The sequence below is a fragment of the Hydractinia symbiolongicarpus genome, chromosome 5 (assembly GCF_029227915.1).
Source record: "Hydractinia symbiolongicarpus strain clone_291-10 chromosome 5, HSymV2.1, whole genome shotgun sequence".
Lineage (NCBI taxonomy): Eukaryota > Metazoa > Cnidaria > Hydrozoa > Anthoathecata > Hydractiniidae > Hydractinia > Hydractinia symbiolongicarpus.
The window spans coordinates 16,967,985-16,991,534 of NC_079879.1; the positions used below are offsets into that span (position 1 = coordinate 16,967,985).

At 34.3% G+C, this 23,550-nt stretch overlaps 1 protein-coding gene across 7 annotated transcripts in view; it reads right to left on the reverse strand.

Moving 5' to 3' along the window:
• The window catches only part of LOC130645013 (coiled-coil domain-containing protein R3HCC1L-like), a 53,412-nt gene that overhangs the window by 11,092 nt on the left and 18,770 nt on the right, over window positions 1-23,550 (reverse strand). For 5 of the 7 annotated variants that reach the window (XR_008982669.1, XM_057450849.1, XM_057450847.1 and 2 more), the window contains one exon: window positions 17,654-17,794. The exons of 1 other annotated variant lie outside the window; for it this stretch is intronic. Coding sequence is in view for 5 of the 6 variants with exons in the window: in XM_057450849.1 (XP_057306832.1) it covers window positions 17,654-17,794 (141 nt within the window). In the remaining variant the exon portion in view is untranslated. Of the gene's footprint in view, window positions 1-17,644; window positions 17,795-23,550 lie in introns of all 7 variants that reach the window. One more of the 7 variants, XM_057450848.1, reaches the window with a different exon arrangement.

The window sequence follows — 23,550 nt, forward strand, 5'->3', positions numbered from 1 at the left end:
CTTCACTAAGTTTTAAAGTAGTTTTCTTCACAATATCCCCATCTATACTTTCAAATCGAATAGGATGAACAAATGTCTCTGTTCCCGCGAGTAATGTGTCATTGACTGCGAGTCTAGGATTAGGATGTTTTAGTTTAAACATTTCCAGTGTTTTATCATTCAGAGGAAGTATACCATTCTTCATGTTGGTAGAGAGAAGTATAATGGCTCTGTTAACCTCTGCCTTTATCATCAGCTTTGAGGATTTTCTTGATATTTTGGATATGTTGTTACTGAATTTAACTGAAGAAAAGCAGTGTTGTATGGCCACAACTCCAAACGTCTACCTAAAGCAGCAGCGTGATCTTTCGCTTTAGATGTCTTCGAAGGTTTTTGCAGGAGTGATGGCATTATCATGATAGCCTTGAGGGCGATATTTTTCAATGGGCTGCCTACATTGAATTTGTTTATAAGTCTAACTGTCTCCTCAATGTACAGTTTGCCAGCATTTCCAGCTGGCAGCATAAAGATACTCATTTTCCAGTAAACAATTTATCGTACACCATGTCAATGTCCGACAAAACATTACATCCCTTCGTGTCACCCCATTTAAATTCGACTTTCTGGAGTTATTTTTCAGCAACTGACGTCAATGTAATGGTATCCTTTTTAACCGCCGATGATGTAATTTCTTCCAGATTTAACAAATAAATCGTTTTTTACAAAATTTCACAATTTGTTCTGCCCCTTTTCGTTTGTAAACAATCTTTAACATTTATAACACGTGTACTTTGAAGATCCAAAGTCTTGGTTTTTTTCCCGGATTTTTTAATTTTTCCGATGAAAAATTGTTTTGTTTTCTTCGCCGATTCCATCAGAAATTCTCTCAGTTGCAATATTATCTCCAGGTTGTTGATGAATATTAACAGTATCAGCAGGGCAAGCGTTTGGTTCATTCGTTTTCTCGTCATGAAATAACTTAAGTATCATTTTATCCATTTTTTTTTTCTTTCACTCTGTAAGAAAAATCTTCTAGGGTCCATTTTTTTTCAACAAATATCTGGCTACAAATACCACAAATCCCACCATTTTCAGAAATTTTCCATTTTTTTCACTTTTTAGTGGTACTTGTATCTGAATTTCTTTGCCTTCCTCGGGAAGCAAGGCAAACGTAGTAGTGGTGGTACTCATAGCTAAACTAACCTGGACTTCCAGTGTAAACCTTCATGCTGCGACTACCAACTTTCCGCCATGTTATTCTAATAAAACGCGGCAAACGTAGTAATTTATTCGCAAAAAGTTACCATATTTGAAAATTTTTTTTAAAATTATGCTTGTTGCGTAGTAGCATAATTAATACATTATATAAACAAACAGTGCGGCAATCAAATCAAAACAAATACATGTGCACTTTTTTTCTCAATAATAAAAAAGTGAATATGAACGATTATGATGAATAATTTTCAACAATTGATAAAAGTACATTTAAAAACATCGTGTATCATTCGAGCTTGTATGCAGCATCACCAACTAAGTAGGACCCTTTCGGTACCATCAATAGTGGGTTGTGTGTGATGCGTTTCTTTTACATCACTGTTTTCAAATAGGCGCGCATCATGGACGGATCCAGGAAATCCAATAAAACAATTTGTAAAACGTTTCAAATGGTCACAAGTTCCTTGCAAAATAATAGATGGAGAATGTTTTCTGTTAATGTAAACTTCGGGACATTAACATTAACTTATATAGTGAAAATTAAATTCAGGGTAGTTAAAGATTTTCATTCTAAAAATCAATCTCTTCGAAGGAGAGACACAAATAATACATTTGATGGAGCGCAAAATTTAATTATGGCCAGTCGCACTTGGAGCTTTGTTCAAAAAGTAATTGTAATTGTTACGCGGCTAGTGTTGCCACGACATAAATTGGCGCGCAAGAGCTAACGAACTTCTTATCACTACGAATTACGAAGCTGTCTGCACACACACATTTCAGTTAATGCTCTTATCGGTACGAATTTGGATATTATTTGTTTGTATTTTACTAATTTGTGTATTTATCTATATCTTTTGTATGTATTTTCTTAGTGCAAAATTGTTTCTGTGTTTTTGTTTACCTAAGTTATGACAGTAAAGTAAAGTAAATGAAGTACCTCATTTCCTTTACCAAGAAGTTTGGCAGATTTAAAACGTTGGAAAGCAACTGAATTGCGTCAACTTTTACTTTATACAGGTCCTTTTGCTTTGCGTAGTGTGTTAGGGCCTTTTTATATGAGACCGGGAAACTCGGTCCACCGAGATATCCCGCATGACCGAGATCTCAGATATTTGCGGAAGAACGCGGAAAATTGAAATCGTGTTTATATGGTGCATATTCATCTCGCCCCGGTTACAACGGGAAACTTGGTCAACCGGGCAAGTGATCCGGCATCCCGGTCAAACGGGATAGATATTTGTTCATGTAAACAGAAAAACCCAGTGGCAAAGTACGGAAAAAGTTTATGTAACCATAGAGGAGCAAATAATTATCACTATTAATGCATATCAATGGACATATTTGTTTCTGTATCATAGTGTATTTGTAATAAAAGACAACAAAACCATGAAACATGCTGAAAACACCAGGTTTCACTAAAATTACAATTGAGAATGATCTAAGATTAACTTTTAATCCTGTTTCAAGCGTGTGCGAGAGGTTAATGAATAATATTGAAATTGGTCAGAAATGATAATTTTCAAAAAATTTGAGAAATAATTAATAGTGATAACACAGTTGTTTCAAGCATCAACAGTATCGCTATCTCCTTTTTTCTGTTCTTGGACGCCATATTTGCTTACAAATTCACCCCGCCACTTTTAGTTTCGTTTTGTGTCTTATTATGACCACATTTTTTAGAATATACCCTGTTTTTTTTCTAATGTAAATTTAATACTCATAAAATTATGCTTCTGAATGAAAGTACTTTTAAGATTGTCAAAATTGAACAATTACTTCATAAAAACAATCAATCAAATTCAAATGAAGATGACGCAGTAAAAATAAATATAGTAGAAACTGTCGAAAAACTCAACGAGATAGAAGAAAAACTTTAGATGCACCATACTGCCATCTTTTTGTAAGTTCAAGTCATTATTCGCGGTAACAATGAAAGGTTTTAGGAAACGTTTTTGCACATTTCGATGGAACATTTCCGTGGTTAAGCACATACCCTTGCCAATAAGGAGTAAATCTTCTATCAAAATCTTCTATCAATATCCATATTAAATTTTAAGTGAAATTCAGTTAGTGAAATTTTAGCCGAAAAAAGCTTTGCTAGTCAGTTTATTGTGTTGTTTGACATGTTGTCAACTAAATATAGATTACATTTGTTTATAGGCTCATGGCTAACAGCTTACAGTATGGGTGGCGTGAAAAAAACTTCCCTTTAAAAAGTTAAACCTTTTCAAAGCTATCGCTGGTGAAAAATGTATAATTATCAAACTGGTAATCGAATTGAAGTATAATCGGTGATCATGACGCACAATAAAATGGAGCAGGTTGAGCAAATAGGGGTGGGAGAAAATCCCAACAGTAAATACAGACATTTTATGTACATATTTAAAGACATTATTTAATCATATTTTTAACCATATTTTATATGCATATTTGAAAGCATTTTTTAATTATATGTTTTGTGCATATTTAAAGATAATATATTTTTTTTCAGAATTGCTTTTTCATAGACCTCTTTATTTCCTAAAGTAAAGTTTTACAAATAACGTCGCATACGAACTTTGGAGAAGGTTATATCAACGGTGATTCAACGTAATGATAACGTTAAAATAACGTCGCATACGAAAAGGTTATATTAACGTTTATTTAATGTAATGATAGCGTTAAAATAATGTTTCTTTATAACGTTAAAATAACGTCGCATAACTAAAGGTTATATGAACGTTATATGAACGTTTAAATAACGTTTTTTGATAACGTTATTTTAACGTTTAATTTTGACGTCAAATTTGTTTCCAAGATTCCCTTTTTTTAACGTTATTCTAACGTTACGAATGGACGTTAATTCAATGTTAAAATAACGTTGTTGTGCCCACTTGGATAAATTTACCAATAATTCGCGCATTTTACGGCCTGTTTGAGATTAAGAAAGAGGCTCCTCTTCTAAATAACGTTTAAAAAGCTAAATTTGACATTTTCTTACACTTTTTGCTTAAACATAATAAGAACAATTTCAGCAAAAAAATAAGCACGCCCAAGCTTCACACAAAAATTCTTAAAAACAGTGTAAATGGTTAAAAATGAAATAAAATTTACGAAATAAAATTCGAATTCATGTTAAGAACAAACACAAAATTCACTTACAAAATCTTCTTAAAAATTTGTTGTTCTTTTCTTATCATAAAACTTGTTTTTGGCAATTTCTTTAAAAAGGCGCGAATAATTAAAACTGTTAACGAAATAAACAACGCAATGTTTATTGTCCGTAACTTTGATGTGCACGTATTCATAACAAAGAAAATGCATCGAGGGAACAATAAAAGCTAACTACCTATGACTTTCGTATAAGAATTTTTAAATTAAACGAAAGCTTTTGTAAAATCACGAAAGTGGCAAAATAAATTATATACCGCATTTCGTGTTTCTGAAACACGACTTTTTTCTCGTGCATAAACAGACAGACGGAATACGGCTATTATTTAAGAGACTAATCGTTAGCCTGTGGAAAAATCCATGGGTTCGCCCGTCCATTATATTTAACCGTCGCAACAAAGTGGATAAAAAAATATCGCATTTGATATTCGTGTTTCCGTCAAATGATTTTCTAACTCAGCGGGGGTTCCGCGCATAGACAGATAGACGACGGCTATTATTATAGAGACTAGCCGGGAAACCCGGCGTCGAAACGCCAGGTTAAGCCACAAGTAAAGGTGTGATCCGGCATTGAACACTCTGTGGAGCGCTTAATAAGAGCTGTAAACTGTCCCGCAGATCAGGTGGAGCGCTTTAGTACAGGTATACAGTATGTCGTTAATCATTTGAAGCGCATACAACATTATAGTGTGCGACTGTAACATATTTTTCAAAAAATAACTTTCCCGCAACGATAACTGATATAAAAACAGAGTTTACAAAGTGTTGTTACTCCATCATAGCAAAAACAATCGGTCAATATTATTTTATTTTGTGGAAAAGTCTTTTTAAAAGTTAAAAAATTAATCGTGACACTGGGCTGAGCGCTTAGTACAGTTAAACCGTGTTGTACAGCGTATAGTAATAATACCCTTTTGAAAAAACTTTCTCGCAGACACAGGGCTGAGCGGTTAGTCCAGGCGTGGTTCCCAAGAAAGTTTAAAAATTAATTGTCACAGTGGTGGGCTGACCTTAGTATATACAGGTAAACGGTGTTGCACATGCCCATAGGCGTAACAGCCTTTTACAAAAAACAGTCTGTTTTTAACACTGGGCTAACCGCTTAGTACAGTTAAACACAGTTGAACAGGCGCATAAGGCGTATTACCCTTTTCCAAAAATGTTCATTGCAACTTCGGTTTAAATAAAAACACAGGGAACAGCCTGTCGTTACTCGTCCAGCCAAAACAATCGCTCAGCCATTTCATTTGCAGAAAAAGTTTGCAGAAAATTAATAAAATATGTAGCTATACCTAGCTAGCTAACTGCATTTAGCATAAAAATTATATATTGCTTAAGAATATTGTTGTAGCCAAACTGCATTTTTATACTTTCACTTTTTAAGGAGCTAGCTAAATAGCCACAGCCTCAACATAAAAATAAATGTTGGCTAGGATAAAAAGTTCTTATACCAAACAGAATAGCAATAAGTGAGGCTCTAGCTAGCTAGTAGCTATAGCTAGCTAATCTTCGTTCCTAGCCAAACATCTTAAAACTGGTGCGTTTAAGATCTGTACGTGGCTAAAAAACGTGACAATACATTTATCCTAACATTGAAAACAAACAGAAAACAAATATTACAAATATATAAGGCTTTTAGAAGATAAAAAAGTCAAACAGGGCTACAAACCTCACACACTGACCACAAACACGACCATTATCAAAATGGCCTTCGTTCCGCGAAGATCTTGGATTCTTTCTGGTCGCGAAAATCTTGGTTTTTTTTACAGAATCAGGCGTTGTGAATGGTATTCCACGCGCGAGCGGTCAAAACAAAGTCGGTAAAAACATATCGCATTTGATATTCGTGAGCATTTTAAAAATTTCGTGTTTCCATTACGGGACGCCGCTTTCGCGGACACACAGACAGACGGAATACGGCTATTATTAAAGAGACTAGCCGTTAACCCGTGGAAAAATCCACGGGGTCGCCCGTCCTTTATATACCGCATTTCGTGTTTCTGTAACAGGACGCGGCTTTCGCGGACAGACAGACAAAATACGGCTATTATTAAAGAGACTAGTCGTTACCCGTGGAAAAATCCACGGGGTCGTTCGTCTTTATATTACACGCTGTTTTTGTGTGCCTGTTACACTACACTTTTCTTGCGGACAGACAGACAAAATACGGCTATTATTAAAGAGACTAGCTGGAAACCCGGTGTCAAAACGCCGGGGTAAGCCACAAGTCAAGGTGTGACCCGCCGTTGAATACTATGTGACTATTCAAAAAATAACTTTCGACAACTTAGATTACAATTCATTGTTACCCCGTCATAGTCAACTGGTCAACCTTCTTTATTTTTCAGGGAATGTTTCCGGGGAAAAGTTCAAAAAAAGCGCTTAGTATAGGTAAACAATGTGTACTTTTTTCTGTAAAAAACATTATCACAACTTCGGTTAAACAGAAACACAGGAAACAGCCCGTAGTTAACACCGGACTAAGCGCTGAGTACAGGTAGACTGTGTCGCACATGAGTATAGGCGTAACACTATTTTTAAAAAAACTTTATCGCAACTTCAGTTTAAAAAAAATCAGGAAACAGCCTGTCGTTATCAAGTTCAGTAAAAAAAATATATACTCAGCAATTTTATTGTTCAGCATAAGCTTTCATAGCAGTAATAAAATTGGTAGCTGCCTAACTGCATTTAGCATAAGAATTAAGAATTGTGTTGCAGCCAAACTGCATTTAGCTACTTTCACTTTTTAGCCAGAGGTAGCTAAAAGGAGAGCTAGGTAGACCCAACTTCAACATAAAAATAAATAACAATATATCAAACTGAAAAAACTTTAAAAAAATGAAAATAAAAATAAAGATAGCTATAGCTAGCTGCCTCAAAATCTACGTTTTTAGCTAGCTAAAACTGTTTTAAGATTTATGCATGGCTAGAAAACGTCATGTTATACTCACCTTAACATGTGAAAACACAGAAACTAAATAATCCTATAGGATACAAAGTACTCAGAAGAAAAAAGGATCAAAAGGAGACATACAAATTTCAAACCATCACTTCCAAACCAAAATGACCTTTGTAGGGGTAGAAGTTTCCTCCGTTGGCATGTTGAGGCCGCGAAGTGTTGGTCTTTTACGTGTAAGCGATCAAAACAAAGCCGGTAAAAACGGGGTCTGCCGTGGATCCGAAATAAAGCTGCAGGGCCGCAGGTATGTCTCGCTACTTGCGACGCCATGTTGCGCAGAGACAGACAGACGGAATACGGGTGGTAGCCCGTCCTTTAAATTTACCCGTCGCAACAAAGTGGACAAAAATATATCGCATTTGGTATTGGTGCGCATTATAAAAATTTCGTGATTCCGTTACGGGACGCGGCTCTCGCGGACACACAGAGAAAATACGGCTATTATTAAAGAGACTAGTCGTTAACCCGTGGAGAAATCCACGGGGTCACCCGTCCTTTATATATCTCATTTCGTGTTTCCGTAACAGGACGCGGCTCTCGCGGACAGACAGACAGACTAGCTAAAAATAATAAAAAAAATTATAAAATAAAAATGGAAAATGTCCAAAAAAATCAAAGGCGTATAACCACCGTTACGTAAAAAGCGGAATACGCTACAACTATATACTTGCTTTGCCATTCCAGAAGTACACCAGGAAAAAAAATCCAACATTTTTGGTTAAGTCATACAAAATCAGCTATTCAGTCTGTTGCATACGGCAAATCTTCCAAAGTTATACTCAAAATATAAGAAATTAATAGTTGAAAACACATGAAAAAGAGAACAAAATAACTTGAATCATTTGGTATATTGTATATCTACCGAAATATTTCACTCCAAAATATTAAAAGAACAGTTTGCTTAAAAGACCCAAAGTTATAATCAAGAGAATCACGCATAAAATCAAAGAAGATAACAATGCAGCGTTTTCGAATTTAAGAATCGAATATATTTCAAACGATCGTAACGTAACAGATGTAAACATTGATTAAGTTTAGGTTTTAGGTTTAGGTTTTTCATAACGACATCAACACTGAATCACACAATCTGTAGTGTTAAAACAGTAACAACGGAAAAATTATATTATACAGTTTATGTAAATTCTTCTCTAGGATATACACGCTGATTTTATAAGAATAGTGTGTTTTAGTTTCAGCCTTGATGTTCTTAACTTTTTTACAAATGCTATCCTCATTATTCTCAATATGTTCTTAACATGACTATGGCCTGGAAATATACAATGCCTTAATAAAATAAAAGCTGCTATAAGTTACTATGGCTAGCTAATGGCAATTACATGTAACGGCCTATTGCTTGGACACAAAAAAGTTCAGTTCGTTTGATATACAATAAAAAAAGTAAACTTCTAATCAATTTTGTGCGTCATACAATGTTTATATTTAAAACAAACTATCAAGCTTAGACATATTCTTAGGATATTATAAACTTCTGACCCATTTTTCAGAGTATATTCTTGCAAAATAAGTGCTTAAAGAAAATATTTTCCGGCGCAACACACAACAACAAACTTAATATTTAAGGAAAAATTTAGCTCTGAAAGAAATGGCTAAAATATTGTTATACACCCAAATTCATTTCTCTGCTAAATAACCTAAACAACACACCTGCTTTCTTCCACTTTCGCAGTAGGTAGCTTGCTAGCGTTCTCTGGATGAAAGTTCAATCAGTTTTTTACTTCGAATACTAAACTTCGCTTTATCCCAAAGAGAACGAATTGAAGATGTATACAATTGCCTGATACATTTCCAATCAGTTCTCTTTTTGACGTTATATCATCGTACGTTTTTCTTCCTTAAAGACACAATCCCTAGTAATCTGGCACCATTCCAAGACCCATTCCATATTAATCTACACAAGACCTAATATTCACCATAATGACGTCATTAAATTTCTAGCGCAATTCCCTAATAATCAACGCGCACACAGGGTAATTCCCTATCATACAAAAATGAGTAAGGGAATTCCCCAAGGGAAATAACCACGCTAGATCGAGCAGAATGAAATCCTCCGACAAACAAAAAATTCTATATAATAAAGAGATAATGGAATCAAAAACTGTAAAAGAGTTACGTGATATTGCAGAAAGTCGTGGTTTAACAGGGTATTATAAGCTACGTAAAGCTGAATTGGTTGCCTTGTTGGAGGGTAATAAACCACAGAGGCCATCAAGATGGATCAAGATTGTTGACGAGAATCCCCGGATGCTCCAGGATGTGCCGGACCAATTCAAGATGCAGGACATGTGTAATGAGGCTGTTGAAAGGGAACCCTATATGTTAGGGTATGTGCCGTCAAAATTCAAGACACAGGACATGTGCAATAGGTATTTTGAAAAATATCCCCATATGCTCGAGTATATGCCGGATCAATTCAAGACGCAGAACATGTGTAAGGCCGCCGAGGAGTGGGGGAATTTCAGGCTGATCGTATATATACACCAGATCAATTCAAAACGCAGGGCATTTGTAATAAGGCAGTTGAAAAGAATCCTGAAATGCTCTACTATGTACCGGATCGGCTCAAGACCCGGGGTATGTGCAATAAGGTTGTTGCAAAAAGCCCTGGCTGCTCAAGTATGTGCCGGACTGGTTTATCACCCCGGACATATGGGATATGGTTGTTGAGAATAGGGAACTGGAACTACTCGAGGCTTGCTATTACAGGAAGATGGGAAAGGCCGGGATTAAGGAGGATCTTCTTCTAATAGCCTGGCATCCAGATAGGGTCATCGATTGGTGCTTTTCAGAGGATGAAAAGTTAGGCCTCAAAAAGTATTGGGGGTTGACCTGAAAACATCTTACAGCAATTGTTGCAAGATAACTACCTGTAATAAATATGTGTAATAACTGTCAATATTATAGCCTGAAAAGTATGTTATTCATGACCTTCCTTACCGCCATCGGTCTCTTGTAACCCTGGCATGCGTACAGGAGGAGAAGGAGGGGTCCAATGAAAGGAGGATTATATGGTTGAAGGATCGTCTTGATATCCTAATAAATGAATGAGCATTGTGACGACCGTTTGGCAGTACTCGACGCATATGATAAATGTATCTGTGGACGTAGGTTCGTGGTAAAATGTTATGCTGGCACTGCTACCACGAACATATCCCATATAACGGAGATGGCTGCGTGCACGATGGCATGTAGTTCTCTGCAGTCATTCAAAATATATAATAAAGATGCTGCAATTCGAAAACGAGCTTATAAATTTAAAATTATTCTACAATTTTGCTGCCACGTTTACAGACATTAACGATATTAATTTGGAATATCTGACAGTTTCGGAAGCCAGGCCTGCTAACGGAGGCAAAGATAAGTGGTACGTGCTGGGATAGCATACACAGGACCTCGTGGTAGCCCTTAGGGTGAAAACACCGAAAATCTGGTCCCCACATGGGGTGAACAAGTATAACGCTAATGCGTCTCATGGGATGAGTTTAGATTTTGAGGAGTATCCGGATTGGATTGTGAGGTACCGCAAAATTTGGAACAAAACCGAAGAGTTAATTTTTCAAAAATTAACGACAGAGCCCGTAAGAACAACCGTTATATTAATGCCAAGCTGGAATATTACAAGGACACAATTACTACCAAGTTCCATGGTATGCCGGTACCATATGATGAACCCTGCCAAGCCAGTGCAATACTTGCCATTTCATCGGTGTATATGCAAGGTAATAACTACTACCCGCAGGCATACATCACAGAATGTCAGTATAAAGACTTTAAAAAGGAGTGGTTGCTAAGCGAGGATTAAAAAAACATATTTTATAGGTCTAATGGACCTATAAAATAAATCATGTCATTTTTTAACACCACCCGGTATACCCTCCTCCTAGCGTACCTGGGTGGGTTTATCTATGTCGGTGATGTACAGTTGTTTCATATCCTTTTGTTTTAAAGAAATGAACATCTACCAATACAATCATTCGGCAAAGTATAAAAGTAACAGGGGTGATTGGCCACTTAGCGTTACAAATTTGGAGCGTCAGGACCTCTACGTATGCACAGAATCTCATACTTCCGTGGTATTCCCAGAGTTTACCATATACCCTAAAAGGATCCCATATAACAATAATATCCTGATAGCACCTGCAAGTGCTATGATTGGTACAAGACTTGACTTGAATAACAAGCCTATTGCAAGGCATGCGTCCGCCACACCCCTCAAGCATACTGCCAAAGCATCTATATATACACCAAAGCATACCACACCTATTACACCTCCTATACATACTCCAGATCATACCATACATTAACTTGTGTGAGGTTTTTAGCCGCTGATCCGATAACATCATTGTAAGCACACTAAATGCATGCTCAACAGCCGAGTTTGAACCCAATAAACACAAAATCAACTCTACCAACAAGCACAAATTTGGTTATTCCTTTTGCTTATAAACCACGATGCTTTTCCAAAGTTAATTTGCCTCTTTTCCTAGCATGCACATCTTCGCATAGTGCTGAAGGTTTTTCCATTCAAGCCTCCATTTACTAGGATCAAATCCTGCTTTTAATAATGGAACTTCAAAGTGATTCGCCAAACTTTGCATTTCTTCTACCCCATAATCCTTTTTATTAGGCCACTGTTCCGGGCTCCCAACTCATTTGGGAAAAGACGTTGTCGTTGAAACTTTCAAACCTATCCTTCAAGAGGTCAACAAGTTTCTGCGACACTTGCCCTTGCGGATTTTGCCTCATTCATGGTTTTTTCATTGACAGAAGTCATGTCAAGAAAGGAAACCTTCACAGTTTTTCGGTTTTCAAAAGCTTTATTTTTGCCGCCCGGACTATTGTACTCGCATTGGACTAACAGATTTATATGAGCTAGCTAAGTGGCCACATCCTCGACATAAAAATAAATGTTGGGTTGGAGAAAAACCTCCTATACTAAAAAAAATTATTAAAAAGTAAGGCTATTAGCTAATAGAATATTCGTTCCTAGCAAAAAATCCTAAAACTGGTGCGTTTAAGATCTGTATGTAGCTAAAAAACGTGACAATATATTTATCTTAAGATTTTAGAACATACAAAAAACCAATGTTACGAAAATAAAAAGCTTATAGAAGACAAAAAGGTGAAACAGACTTAGAAACAACACTGACCACCACTGCAATAGGCTACTTTCACTTTTTATCCAGAGGATAGCTAAAAAGAGCTAGCTAGGTAGACCCAACTTCAACATAAAAATAAATAACAATATAGCAAACAGAATAAAAACTTTAAAAGAATAGGAACCAGGAACTGAATTAATACCAGGTTGTGTAATTATTGTCTCCCTTTTTGATTTAAAGTGAGAATTTATTAAAAAGATCCAAATCAATGCCATGTAATGCGCAAGGTTATTACATCAATATATGTATATAAATTTAGTCAAGCTGACTTTCGATATCATTGTTAAACAAGTAACATTTTAAGCAGGCGATACATGATTTCAAACCTATGGACAATACAGGATATATTTTGTCGAAATCGATTTATTGAATTGAACAAATTTGATCGTTTATTATGCTTTTTTGATTTTGAGGAAATTTATTGGTCATTGTTTTGTTTGACAAATTCAAAAAGTTGAAACTAAAAAGGGTAAACGCACAATTAATAAGTTTGTCAAATTTAATAAATTGATAGTCTTTTCATGAGATTTTTAAAATCAAGTCTTTTCTAAGGAATCTTAGAAAAATATATTGTGATACTTTAGGAAGGTCAAGAAAGTTTTTCAAGCAAATTAGGGTCCATTTCTTTAACAAAATATCTGGCTATTAGGCACTCAAGGAGAAATAATTAGCCAGTAACAGAATAGTTAGCTGATGAAGAATAATTATATATAGGGTGCGTACAGTATAATTAGCCGCCCATACAGCTAATTATATGATATAATTTTTTTTTACTTAAATTTCCACACATTTCTTCATTATCGATCTCCCCATAGCCATATATAATTATATAGATCCACATAAAGTTGTACTTCAATTAAAACCAAAAATAGGAACAAGAAACGCTTGTGCCAAGAAGATAATAGTGTTACTGTAGCAGTATGTCATGTTATTTAAGAAGACACTATTCTGATTTCAAAAAAACACATGAAAAGTGAAGAACACAAAGAAGCCTGTAACAACAATTATACTGTCGGTAGCGTATAGTTATACTGCAACGGATAACTATCATGTTATTGGCTAATTATTAGTTCAGCTTGACCGTTCAGTGCAAGCAACAATAAATTTTTGTCAGGCTTCGACAACTTTTCTGCAGAAGATATAAAAAAGCAATAGCCTAACAAAGGTTCCTTCGGAAGTTATTTTAGCCCCATTTTTCTGAAAAGAACAGGAGTCAGGTATCCAGCCCCTCACGATAAAAAGAGGGTGCCGATAAGTTGCAAACGCCCGCATATAAAAGGGTGAGTTTATCGGCTTTTTGAATGAAATTATTGGTTTCCTCTGAAACTGCACGCACTTTCCCGAACTCTCCCAACTCACCTGGAGCATTCACGAAATGCAATTCCTTGTAACATACAATGCGGACGAGAGTTGGAAGAAGGTGCTATTTTGTGTAGCTAGCTAGCTGGCTAGCTTGATATATAGCTAGTAAAAGTAATTTTAGAGGAATTTAAAAATAGTATTTAGCTCCCTAGCTACATCAGTAAAGCTACTGCGACAAGCCAGATCAGGAATGCAAGACCAACAAAATGTAAGCAGTTTTAGTCATGGCCGTATATACACGAAATCTTTAGAGATAATTGACATCATAATGTACGTTAACATCAGATAACAACCTTAACATGTAACATCCTTCTTCACAAGAAGGCAAGTATTGGCATACAGCATTAATAAAAAGTTCAAAAAATGTATCAACGGCACAAGAAAACTTCCCAGTTGTAAACTTCGATGCATCCCTAAATTTCGACCTTTGGATCAACTCCAGGAACCGTCCTAAGTTTAATTTCATATAAGACATAAAGTAATCCTTCCACTTACTCACCGTTAACAGGTTTAGCAACAACGTGGTTCAGACAAAAACAAATCTATTCTTGAAGATAAATTCACGTGGCTGCAGCGACAATTAAGCACATTAAACGAGGCATAATAGCGTAACAAAAGAATCCCGATTAACATTTTTTATCGCATTCAAATCTTTAGAGACAACAAGGAAACCGAGACAAAAAAAGATTTGCTCGATGAGTGTTTTTTTTGTCTTGGTGGTACCAAACACATGGGTTGTGTTATATCAGAGCCGGGTTGGAAGATCGAGCAGAAGTCCCCGGCGAAGTAGAGAGTGGAAAAAAAATTTCTGCCATACACAACACAAACACTATATACCCGCGGTCCACTAAATGTGCGCCCCTTCAGTGAGGCGCAATTAAAGAGACTAGTGGTTAGCCCGTGGAAGAATCCACGTGGTCGCCCGTCCTTTATATATAGCATTTCGTGTTTCCGTAACTGCATGCATCTTTCACGGACAGACAGACAGACGACAGCTATTATTAAAGCCGTCGTCTGGCTTCAAAACGCCGGGTTAAGCCACAAGTAATTGTGTCACCCAGAGTTAAACGCCACGTTAAGCGCTTAAAAAAGCATTTAATCAAGTAATCTGTGCCATACATCGGGGTGGAGCGATTTTGTGAAAGCATACAGTATATCATAAATAACTGCACACAATATTTTAGTGTTTCAGGTGTAATATATTTAAAGAGACTCCACTTTAAATAAAAACTCAGCAAACAGCCCGTGGTTAACACCAGGCTGAGTGCTTAACGCTGGGTTAAGCCACAAGTAACTGTGTTACCCGGCGTTGAATACCTGAGTGAGTGATGAATAAAAACTGTCAATTATGCCACATATTCAGGTAGAGCGCTTTAGTACAGTTATATGGTATGTATATAGTAAATCAAGTGAAGCGCACACAATTTATGGCGTTTCCGGTGTAATATACTTTTTTTTAAATAACTTTCCACAACTTAAGCTGAAATAAAAACGCAAATTACAATCCGTTGTTTCCCCGTCATGGCAAAAAACAATCGGTCAATAACATTTTATTTAGCGGAATAAGTTTTAGTTAACCTTAACAAATTATTCGTTACACAGGACTGAGCACTTAGGACAGGTAATCTGTGTCACATACATTTTTAAAAAAATTGGAGCGCTTTAGTACACGTGGAGAGCTTTAGTACACGTATGCAGTAAAGCACACATAAATTATTCCGGATGTTAAATAATTTATAAAAAATGACTTTATTGCATTTTTAGCAGAAATATCCACATACTGCACACCTGTACTAACCCATTGTTACCCTGTCATAACAAAAACAATTAGTCAATATTATATTATTTTGCAGAATAGGTTTTGGTGCAAATTCAATAATTAATAACTAGTATAGGCAAACAGCGTTAAACACCCGGCGGAACGATTAATAGTTGTCGTTAACTGTTGCACATATTCAGGTGGAGAGCTTTAGTACAGGTATGCAGTAAACCAAGTTAAGTGACACACCATTATATTGGTTTGGCTTTATTCCACATTTACATAAAATAACAAGACAGTTTACAACCCGTTGTTACCCTGCCATAGCAAAAAAAAAATTGGTTATCATTTTATTTTGCATAATAAGTGTTAGTAAGTAAGTGTTAACAAATTAATCTTGACACCCGAATGAGCACTTAGTACAGGTAAACCGTGTCACATGCGTATAGGCGTAATAGCCTTTTCACAAAAAAACTTATTGCAACTTCAATATAAATAAAACACACAAAAACAACGTGTTGTTAACACCCAGTTAAACGTTTATTACAGGTAAACCATGTCACACATGAGTAATAGGCGACTTTTCGAACAGCACTAGTTCTTTTTGCTTTTTTAGAGAACGTAAAGAAGGGTCTTTCAATTGCTGCAAAACGAATGTGAAGCAAGCTTGAGTGCTCTTACAAATTCTGGATTGCCATTGCTTACATCTTTCAAATCATGGTAAAATGATCGAACAGCGTTAGCACATAACCCATGGAAGTCTTTTTTTTTGTAGTCGTAATTTGTCCTCTCTTTAGTAACTTCAGCATATATTCTTCTTTAGATTTTTCAAAAAGTTCTTCAAGCTCCAATTCCTCTTTGTTAATATATAGATTTCTTTTAGCTGCCTTAAATATTTGGACATTGTTGCTCATTCTTACACTTTTAATCGCCAGCTAACGAAATCACACAATGAAATTCAATTATAACAGAGAAAAATCTTGAGAAGAAAAATGATGCAATAAAAGTTAATCAAACCAAATGAAAATCAAAAAAGAAGAGAGAAAAAAGATAATGAACAAGATTGCATAACTTTTTCACATTGCATAATCTGTATACATCGTGACATACGAGGCGACATATCGATGTAAAAGAAAGAAAAAAAGAAAATAAATGGGATTAAGTACACAACCGTTTTATGAAAGAACCAATGAGGAAAAACATGGTTGCTATGAAACAACCTAGAAATGCAATATTAAACGAATGTCCTTGGTAAAAGAATCATAAATTTAATTAGCAGGAGGGACGTCTATTAGGCAGCAAAAGATACACACTTGTACTTATATTTAAAGAATATAACGACAATACCATACATTCTGGATTGGATCTTGTTTTTGTGATATGAAAGAATGTTTTTATTTCGAAAAAACATATATGTAAGTTTTTTTCGTTAGTTCCCCTTCAAATTAAAAACTGGTGACATCGCTTGGTTGTTAAGAAATTTAAATATAATTAATGGTTTATATAATGGCACCCGAGACATAGGCAGTCTTTATAACAACTGCGTCGTTGCGGAAGTATTCACTGGAAATGCTATTGGATATAGAGTACTTATTCCAAAGGTGGAACTTACAACTTCAGGCCCAACTATGTCTTCTGTTTTACGTCATACAGGGCTTTCACTGAGGCTGTCTTATGCTATGAAAATTAACAAGATGCATGTAAAAAATTTGGAAAGGTTAAAATATTATTGTAAAGGTCTTTTTATTTTCTTACGAAAAGTTTAGAGCAAGAGCACTTGACAATGTTAAAATTCGCATTGTTCCCTCTTCTAAGTAAGGATTATGTTGATGGGAAATGGTGTATTGCCAAATTCTGAATTGAGAATATTTTTCTTAATATTTGTGAACAAAGCATGTATACATTAAATGTTTACAGCGGACTTTGATCGTCTATAGTCATCACGTAGGAAGGGATGAGGGACAACTTTTAGCCCCTACCCAAAAAATCTTTCAAAATTAGGTTTTTGTAAAAAAGAAATAATATCGTTTCCTCTCTCCTTACAAAAAATACCTTTAGCTTCTTTTAGTTTTTCCCTCTCCTTCTTTCTTTGTTCAGCTGTTACTTTAGACTTTATACCTAATGCTCCAGTCACAAGATTATGTGCAACTAATGATGAAGTTTCTGGTCTTTTTTTGTAAGGCAACAACACGTCTAAAAAAGAAATTTTTTGAGCAAATTTTAGATTTTCATACAGTAAAATTTATGCATTGAGTAGTGTACAATCATAGCCATAAGAAAGAGAAATAGTCTGGAGAATCATCTCAAACCAGATTTGAACCTGTGTCCCTTGCCGTATTAGTGCCCAGACTACTTTTGAGGGCATCAAAATTAAAACAACACAGTAACTTTTTTAAGAAAGGCTTGATTTACAAGTAAATTCGTTTGTTTTGGTAAAAATGCATGGGGCAAATTGCTGATTTATCGGTGTAATGTTTCCAGAAGGACACCCAATACGTCTATATTGGGTGTTCTGAAAAGAAACCACGAATACAGTAATTCATGGCTTGAGAAACTCATCCATGTGATAAGCCAAGATCTTGTTGTGGACCAAAAGTTAAAATTGCAGATTGAGAAAAGAAACTCACACTTATGTGAACGTCGTTTTGGAGAGGATTGTTTACTTCAACGTAAGTACAAATACTTTTTACCCACAACATAATTTACATACACATACAAAACTATTTAGAATTATTCCTAATTTAAACACAAACATAATGCATATTCTATGTTCAACTTTTAGATGATACAACGTTGAGAACATTGAAGCCTGTCTCAATCCATACATGGAACATGGAAGATATATATGATTGGTCGTCACGCTTTAATTTACGTCTTAACGTCAGTAAAACAAAACTTATGCTGTTTTCAACGAATCAAATGTCGCGGAAGCATCATTTTTTCGATTATGATGTTACCTATTGTTATTATAATACCTATTGTCATTTTAAATGTATTGGTCGTGTTAACACGACCAATACATTTAAAATACAGGGAGTACATTTTAGCGAACATTTGACATGGAATTTACATGTGAACGCAATTATTAAAAGTGGTTATGCTGTTTTATGATCTTTATAGCAAAAGACCTATTTCCATATCCATTTTCGTTCCGCGAAATACATAGCAAAATACCGAATAGCATGAAAACGAGATTACTTATAAGCAAATTTTTAGTCTGCAGCGAAGTAGTGCAAATATTGTTTGTTTACTTGCAATGTTGGCAAAATTAATTTGTCATACAGATTGTTATTAACATTTGGTGATAATATGAGATAATAGCATGTATCAATGGGCAGTTCTAATGCAACAAAAGTTTATTATTCTTGGTGTTAAATTAGCTAGGTATTAGCTAGCTTTGAATATGATACAAGTAGCTAGCTAGTTGGCTGGTTGCTGAATTGTTCGAAGCAAACGTGAAATTTCAAGCTGTTTACCAAAATTGGTGTATTGCTGGTACATATCCTGTGTCGCCAGTTATTGAGTGTACCTTATTTTTTAAACAAAATCTGTGAAAATAACATTAGCCAGGCTTACTGACAGTAGTTTTAAAATAGTAGTTGAGTTGATCTTGTGGGTGCCTTACCTAGTAACTCACATTTTACCCATTTGTGATTTCAGAATTAGGATACTAATTTGACTTGGTAGGGAAAGTTGGACTTTAAACTTTCCTTGAAATGTTCTTGCTTATTTGTGTCACATTTTAAGCCTCTAACATAGATTGTATTTGGTAAAAAAATTAATTCCAAATATTAATAGAAAATTAGAAAACGTATCCACTTATTTAAACGATAACGAACTCATACTGAATCTAAAGAAAGGAAAAATAGAAACTTTGCTATTTGGAACATCTAAAAGATTATCCCGTAAATATGCCAAAAATACAATGCAATTGGCAATGCAGGGTCAACCTATTCATCATTCCACGTCTTACATATATTTGGGAAACGAACTGGATTCGTCACTAACCCTGGTTGATAATTTCGAGTCATATAAAGCAGCCGGAAGATTGAACCTCCTTAGAAAAATGCGTCCATTTCTGAGTTTTGAAGCTGCATATAAAATCTATCAGATGGTAATTGAAACCATTTTGTTGTATAGTTCTCTTTTAAATTTAAAATTAACGATCACCCAACAACAAAAGTTACAATTAATAGAAAATCGAGCCGGACAAATAGTTGGAGGAAAAAATACGGTTGGGAGTATTGAAGGAAAGATGAAAGGACGGGCATACGTTTTGGTAAAAAGCTGTCTGATGAGCACTGTCTGCGAAAATTTCAATAATTATTTTGTTATCAACGAGCATTCAATTAACACATGGAATCGAAGTATGTTAGTGAAATTACCACGTATAAAATTGGAGTTCGGAAAAAGATCCTTCAAATATCTTGGTGCAGCATTATACAATGACTTACCATTAAATATACGTTGTTGCGATAACTTATTTCAGTTCAAAAAATAAGTTTATCAACATTTTATGTAAATATTCGCTTTTAAAATATGTTTTATATGTTTTTAGTAATTATTTAAGTAGCTTTTGTTTCAACTTTTGCGCATTCTAGTTTCACATTTTTCTTTTTTCTCTTTTTCTTTTTTCTTGGTATGTACAGCGTTTTATATTCATTTGTTAGCTAACTCATGAGTGGTTAATTAGTAGATAATAGTTTTTGCTTATATTTTTCTTTCTTTTATATATTTTTACTGACAGGACACACGATGATAGCAGTAGTTCATTTTACTGGAGTGTAAAAAATCCTGTATAAATATTCCTTAATAATAATAATAATAATAATAATAATAATAATAATAATAATAATAATAATAATAATAATAATAATAATAATAATAATAATAATAATAATAATAATAATAATAATAATAATAATAATAATAATAATAATAATAATAATAATAATAATAATAATAATAATAATAATAATAATAATAATAATAATAATAATAATAATAGTAATAGTATTCTATATAATAATACGCTTGTGTGAGTAACCATGTGAGTACACGACACGCAAAGTACGGGTCACTTTTTTATCACGTGACGTTACGCTAAAATTTACTAAGTTATAAAAACGTAAATCAGGGGGTTACTATATAATCATTTAATTCTTCTTTCTTATTACCTTAAAAAATAAAACTCTATTTTACTGAAAACTTTATTGAAACTATTTTTTTTTATTTTTAAACGTTTTTATTTGTTTTGTTTTTATTTTAAAAGCCCCACGGAGTCGTTATAAACATAATAATTTAATTTTCCCCCTGGATTAATGTCCACGCCGTATCTAACGGAAACAAGTTGTTTATCAACTGAAAAAAGAAAAGCAGAGCGAAGAAGGTTGTCTGTTTTTCAAAGTAATCTCGGAAAAAGTTATTTCAAACATTGTTTACTCATCATGAGGTTAGATTAAAGCTTATATTTGTTTTTCTATATTTTCCATTTTTGTGTTCTGGGACCGAGGTTGCTTCCTTTTATAGAAATTCTATCGAATTCGAATATGAATGTAATTCGAATCTGAAATGTAAAAAACAAACTATTGTGTTGTTGTCAAACGAAGTTGGTGTTGTAGTTAGAAATGTTTCTAACGTACGATGATTAACATCACAAAGAGAACTGATTGGAAATGTTTCAGGCAATTGTATGCATCTTTAATTCGTTCTCTTTGGGATGAAATGAAGTTTAGTATTCATAGTAAAAAACTGATTGGAAGCTACCTACTGAAAAGTAAAAGAAAAACAGGTTCGTTTAGATTATTTAGTAGAGAAATGAACTTGGGTGTATAACGAGTTTCTAGCTGTTTCTTTCAAAGCTAAATTTTCCTTAAATACTAAGTTTGTTGTTTTGTCTTGACCCAGAAAATATTTTCTTTAAGCACTTATTTTGAATGTACATACTCTAAAAAAAGAGTCAGAAGTTTAGAATATCCTAAAAATATGTCAAAGCTTAATAGTTTGTTTTAAATATGAAGATTTGTATGACAAACAAAATTTATTAGAAGTTTACTTTTTTTATGGTATATCAAACGAACTGAACTTTTTTTGTCCAAGCAATGGGCTGTTACATGTAGTAGAATTGCCATTAGCTAGCCATAGTAACTTATAGCATGCTTTTTTTTCATTAAGGAATTATATGTTTTCAGGCCATAGTCATGTTAAGAACATATTGAGAAAAATGAGGATAGCATTTGTCAAAGAAGTTTAGAACATCCAGGCTGAAACTAAAACACACTATTCTTATAAAAATTTTTCCGTTGTTACTGTTTTTCACACTACAGATTGTGTGATTCAGTGTTGACGTCGTTATAAAAAACCTAAACCTAAAACCCAAACTTAAATCAATGTTTACATCTGTTACGTTGCCGTTTGAAATATATTCGATTCTTAAATTCGAAAACGCTGCATTGTTATCTTCTTTGATTTTATGCGTGATTTTCTTAACTATAAGTTTAGGTCTATTCTTTTAATATTTTGGATTGACATATTTCGGTAGATATACAACATACTAAATGATTCAAGTTTTTATATTTCTTTTTATGTGTTTTTAACTATTAATTTCTTATATTTTGAGTATAATTTTGGAAGGTTTGCCGTTTGCAATAGACTAAACAGCTGATTTTGTATGACTTTGAAAAATGTTGGATTTTTTTTAATGTTTGGTATCCTTTTTCCCCTGGTGTATTTTTGGAATGGCAAAGCAAGTATATAGTTTTTGCGTACTTTGCTTTATACGTAACGGTTGTTTGATTTTTTTGGACATTTTCCATTTTTATTTCATAATTTTTTTTTATTATTTCTTTGTTGCACATTATTATATTATCATTAAAAAAAAAGTCATGCAATTTCAATCTTTGAAAAATAAAATATGCTAGTAAACTAGATTGAATTTAAAATTTGAAAAAGAATATTCAATACGCAGTTGAGCCAGGATAATATTTTATGAATTTATGACTTTTGTCTTTACCAAATCAAAAAAAACTATTAAAATAACTGTTTTGATTTGGTAAAGCCAAGTGGATGTGGTCCAAGCTGGAAGAGTGCTCCTTTATCTCCTTCCACAACGATTTAAGTTTGTTCTGGTTAGACTTGATCATATGAGCCATAGAAACGCCTTCAACAAACGAAAATGTACGGAAACGGACATACAACATGAGGAGATCTTCTAGCAAGTTGAGCCCCACTACTTTTTTCACCGAGTCACTGTATTTACTTTTAATTACCTTAAAATCTGTTACAACACTGGCATTTTTTATGAGTTGTAATACAATCTCTTTACTGTCAACTTTACTGGAGTATTTATTTGCCGTTACTCTAAATAAACTTTAGCAATAGTAAATATACATATAAAGTTCTTCGGAACTCTCCACAACCAACCACGATTACGAGCATCAACAAGTTTATATTCATTCAAACATTGCTGTTCTTCTGATAACATTCCAGCTAACAATATTTCCATGCATTGTTGATGGTAAACGTATGTGGCGATAAAACCTACTAGCCACATACCCACCCAGGTAACCGATGATGCTTATTTCTTTGTTGGTAAACTCTACACTATGATCTTTCAGTGCTACAACATCATTTTCCATTTTAGCACTTGATAAATGGGCAAGAACATTGTTAGCTAGTTCAAAACGAAGCTACAATTTCTATCAAGAGTTTCACCAAAAGATTACTTGATTCTGATATCACCTTGTAAAATAAGGGATAAATTTTTTCAGCATCACCACGGAAAGACTGAATAACATCTCAAATAATTGCATAAGCTAGCAAAACATCATTTAAGGTAAAACTGACTGAAATTCACTCATAAATGATTGGGAGTAACACTCATCCTTTCCCAGTTTTGCAACACTTTATTCTACATACTTCTACGGTAAAGGGGATGGAGCCTTTCTCCT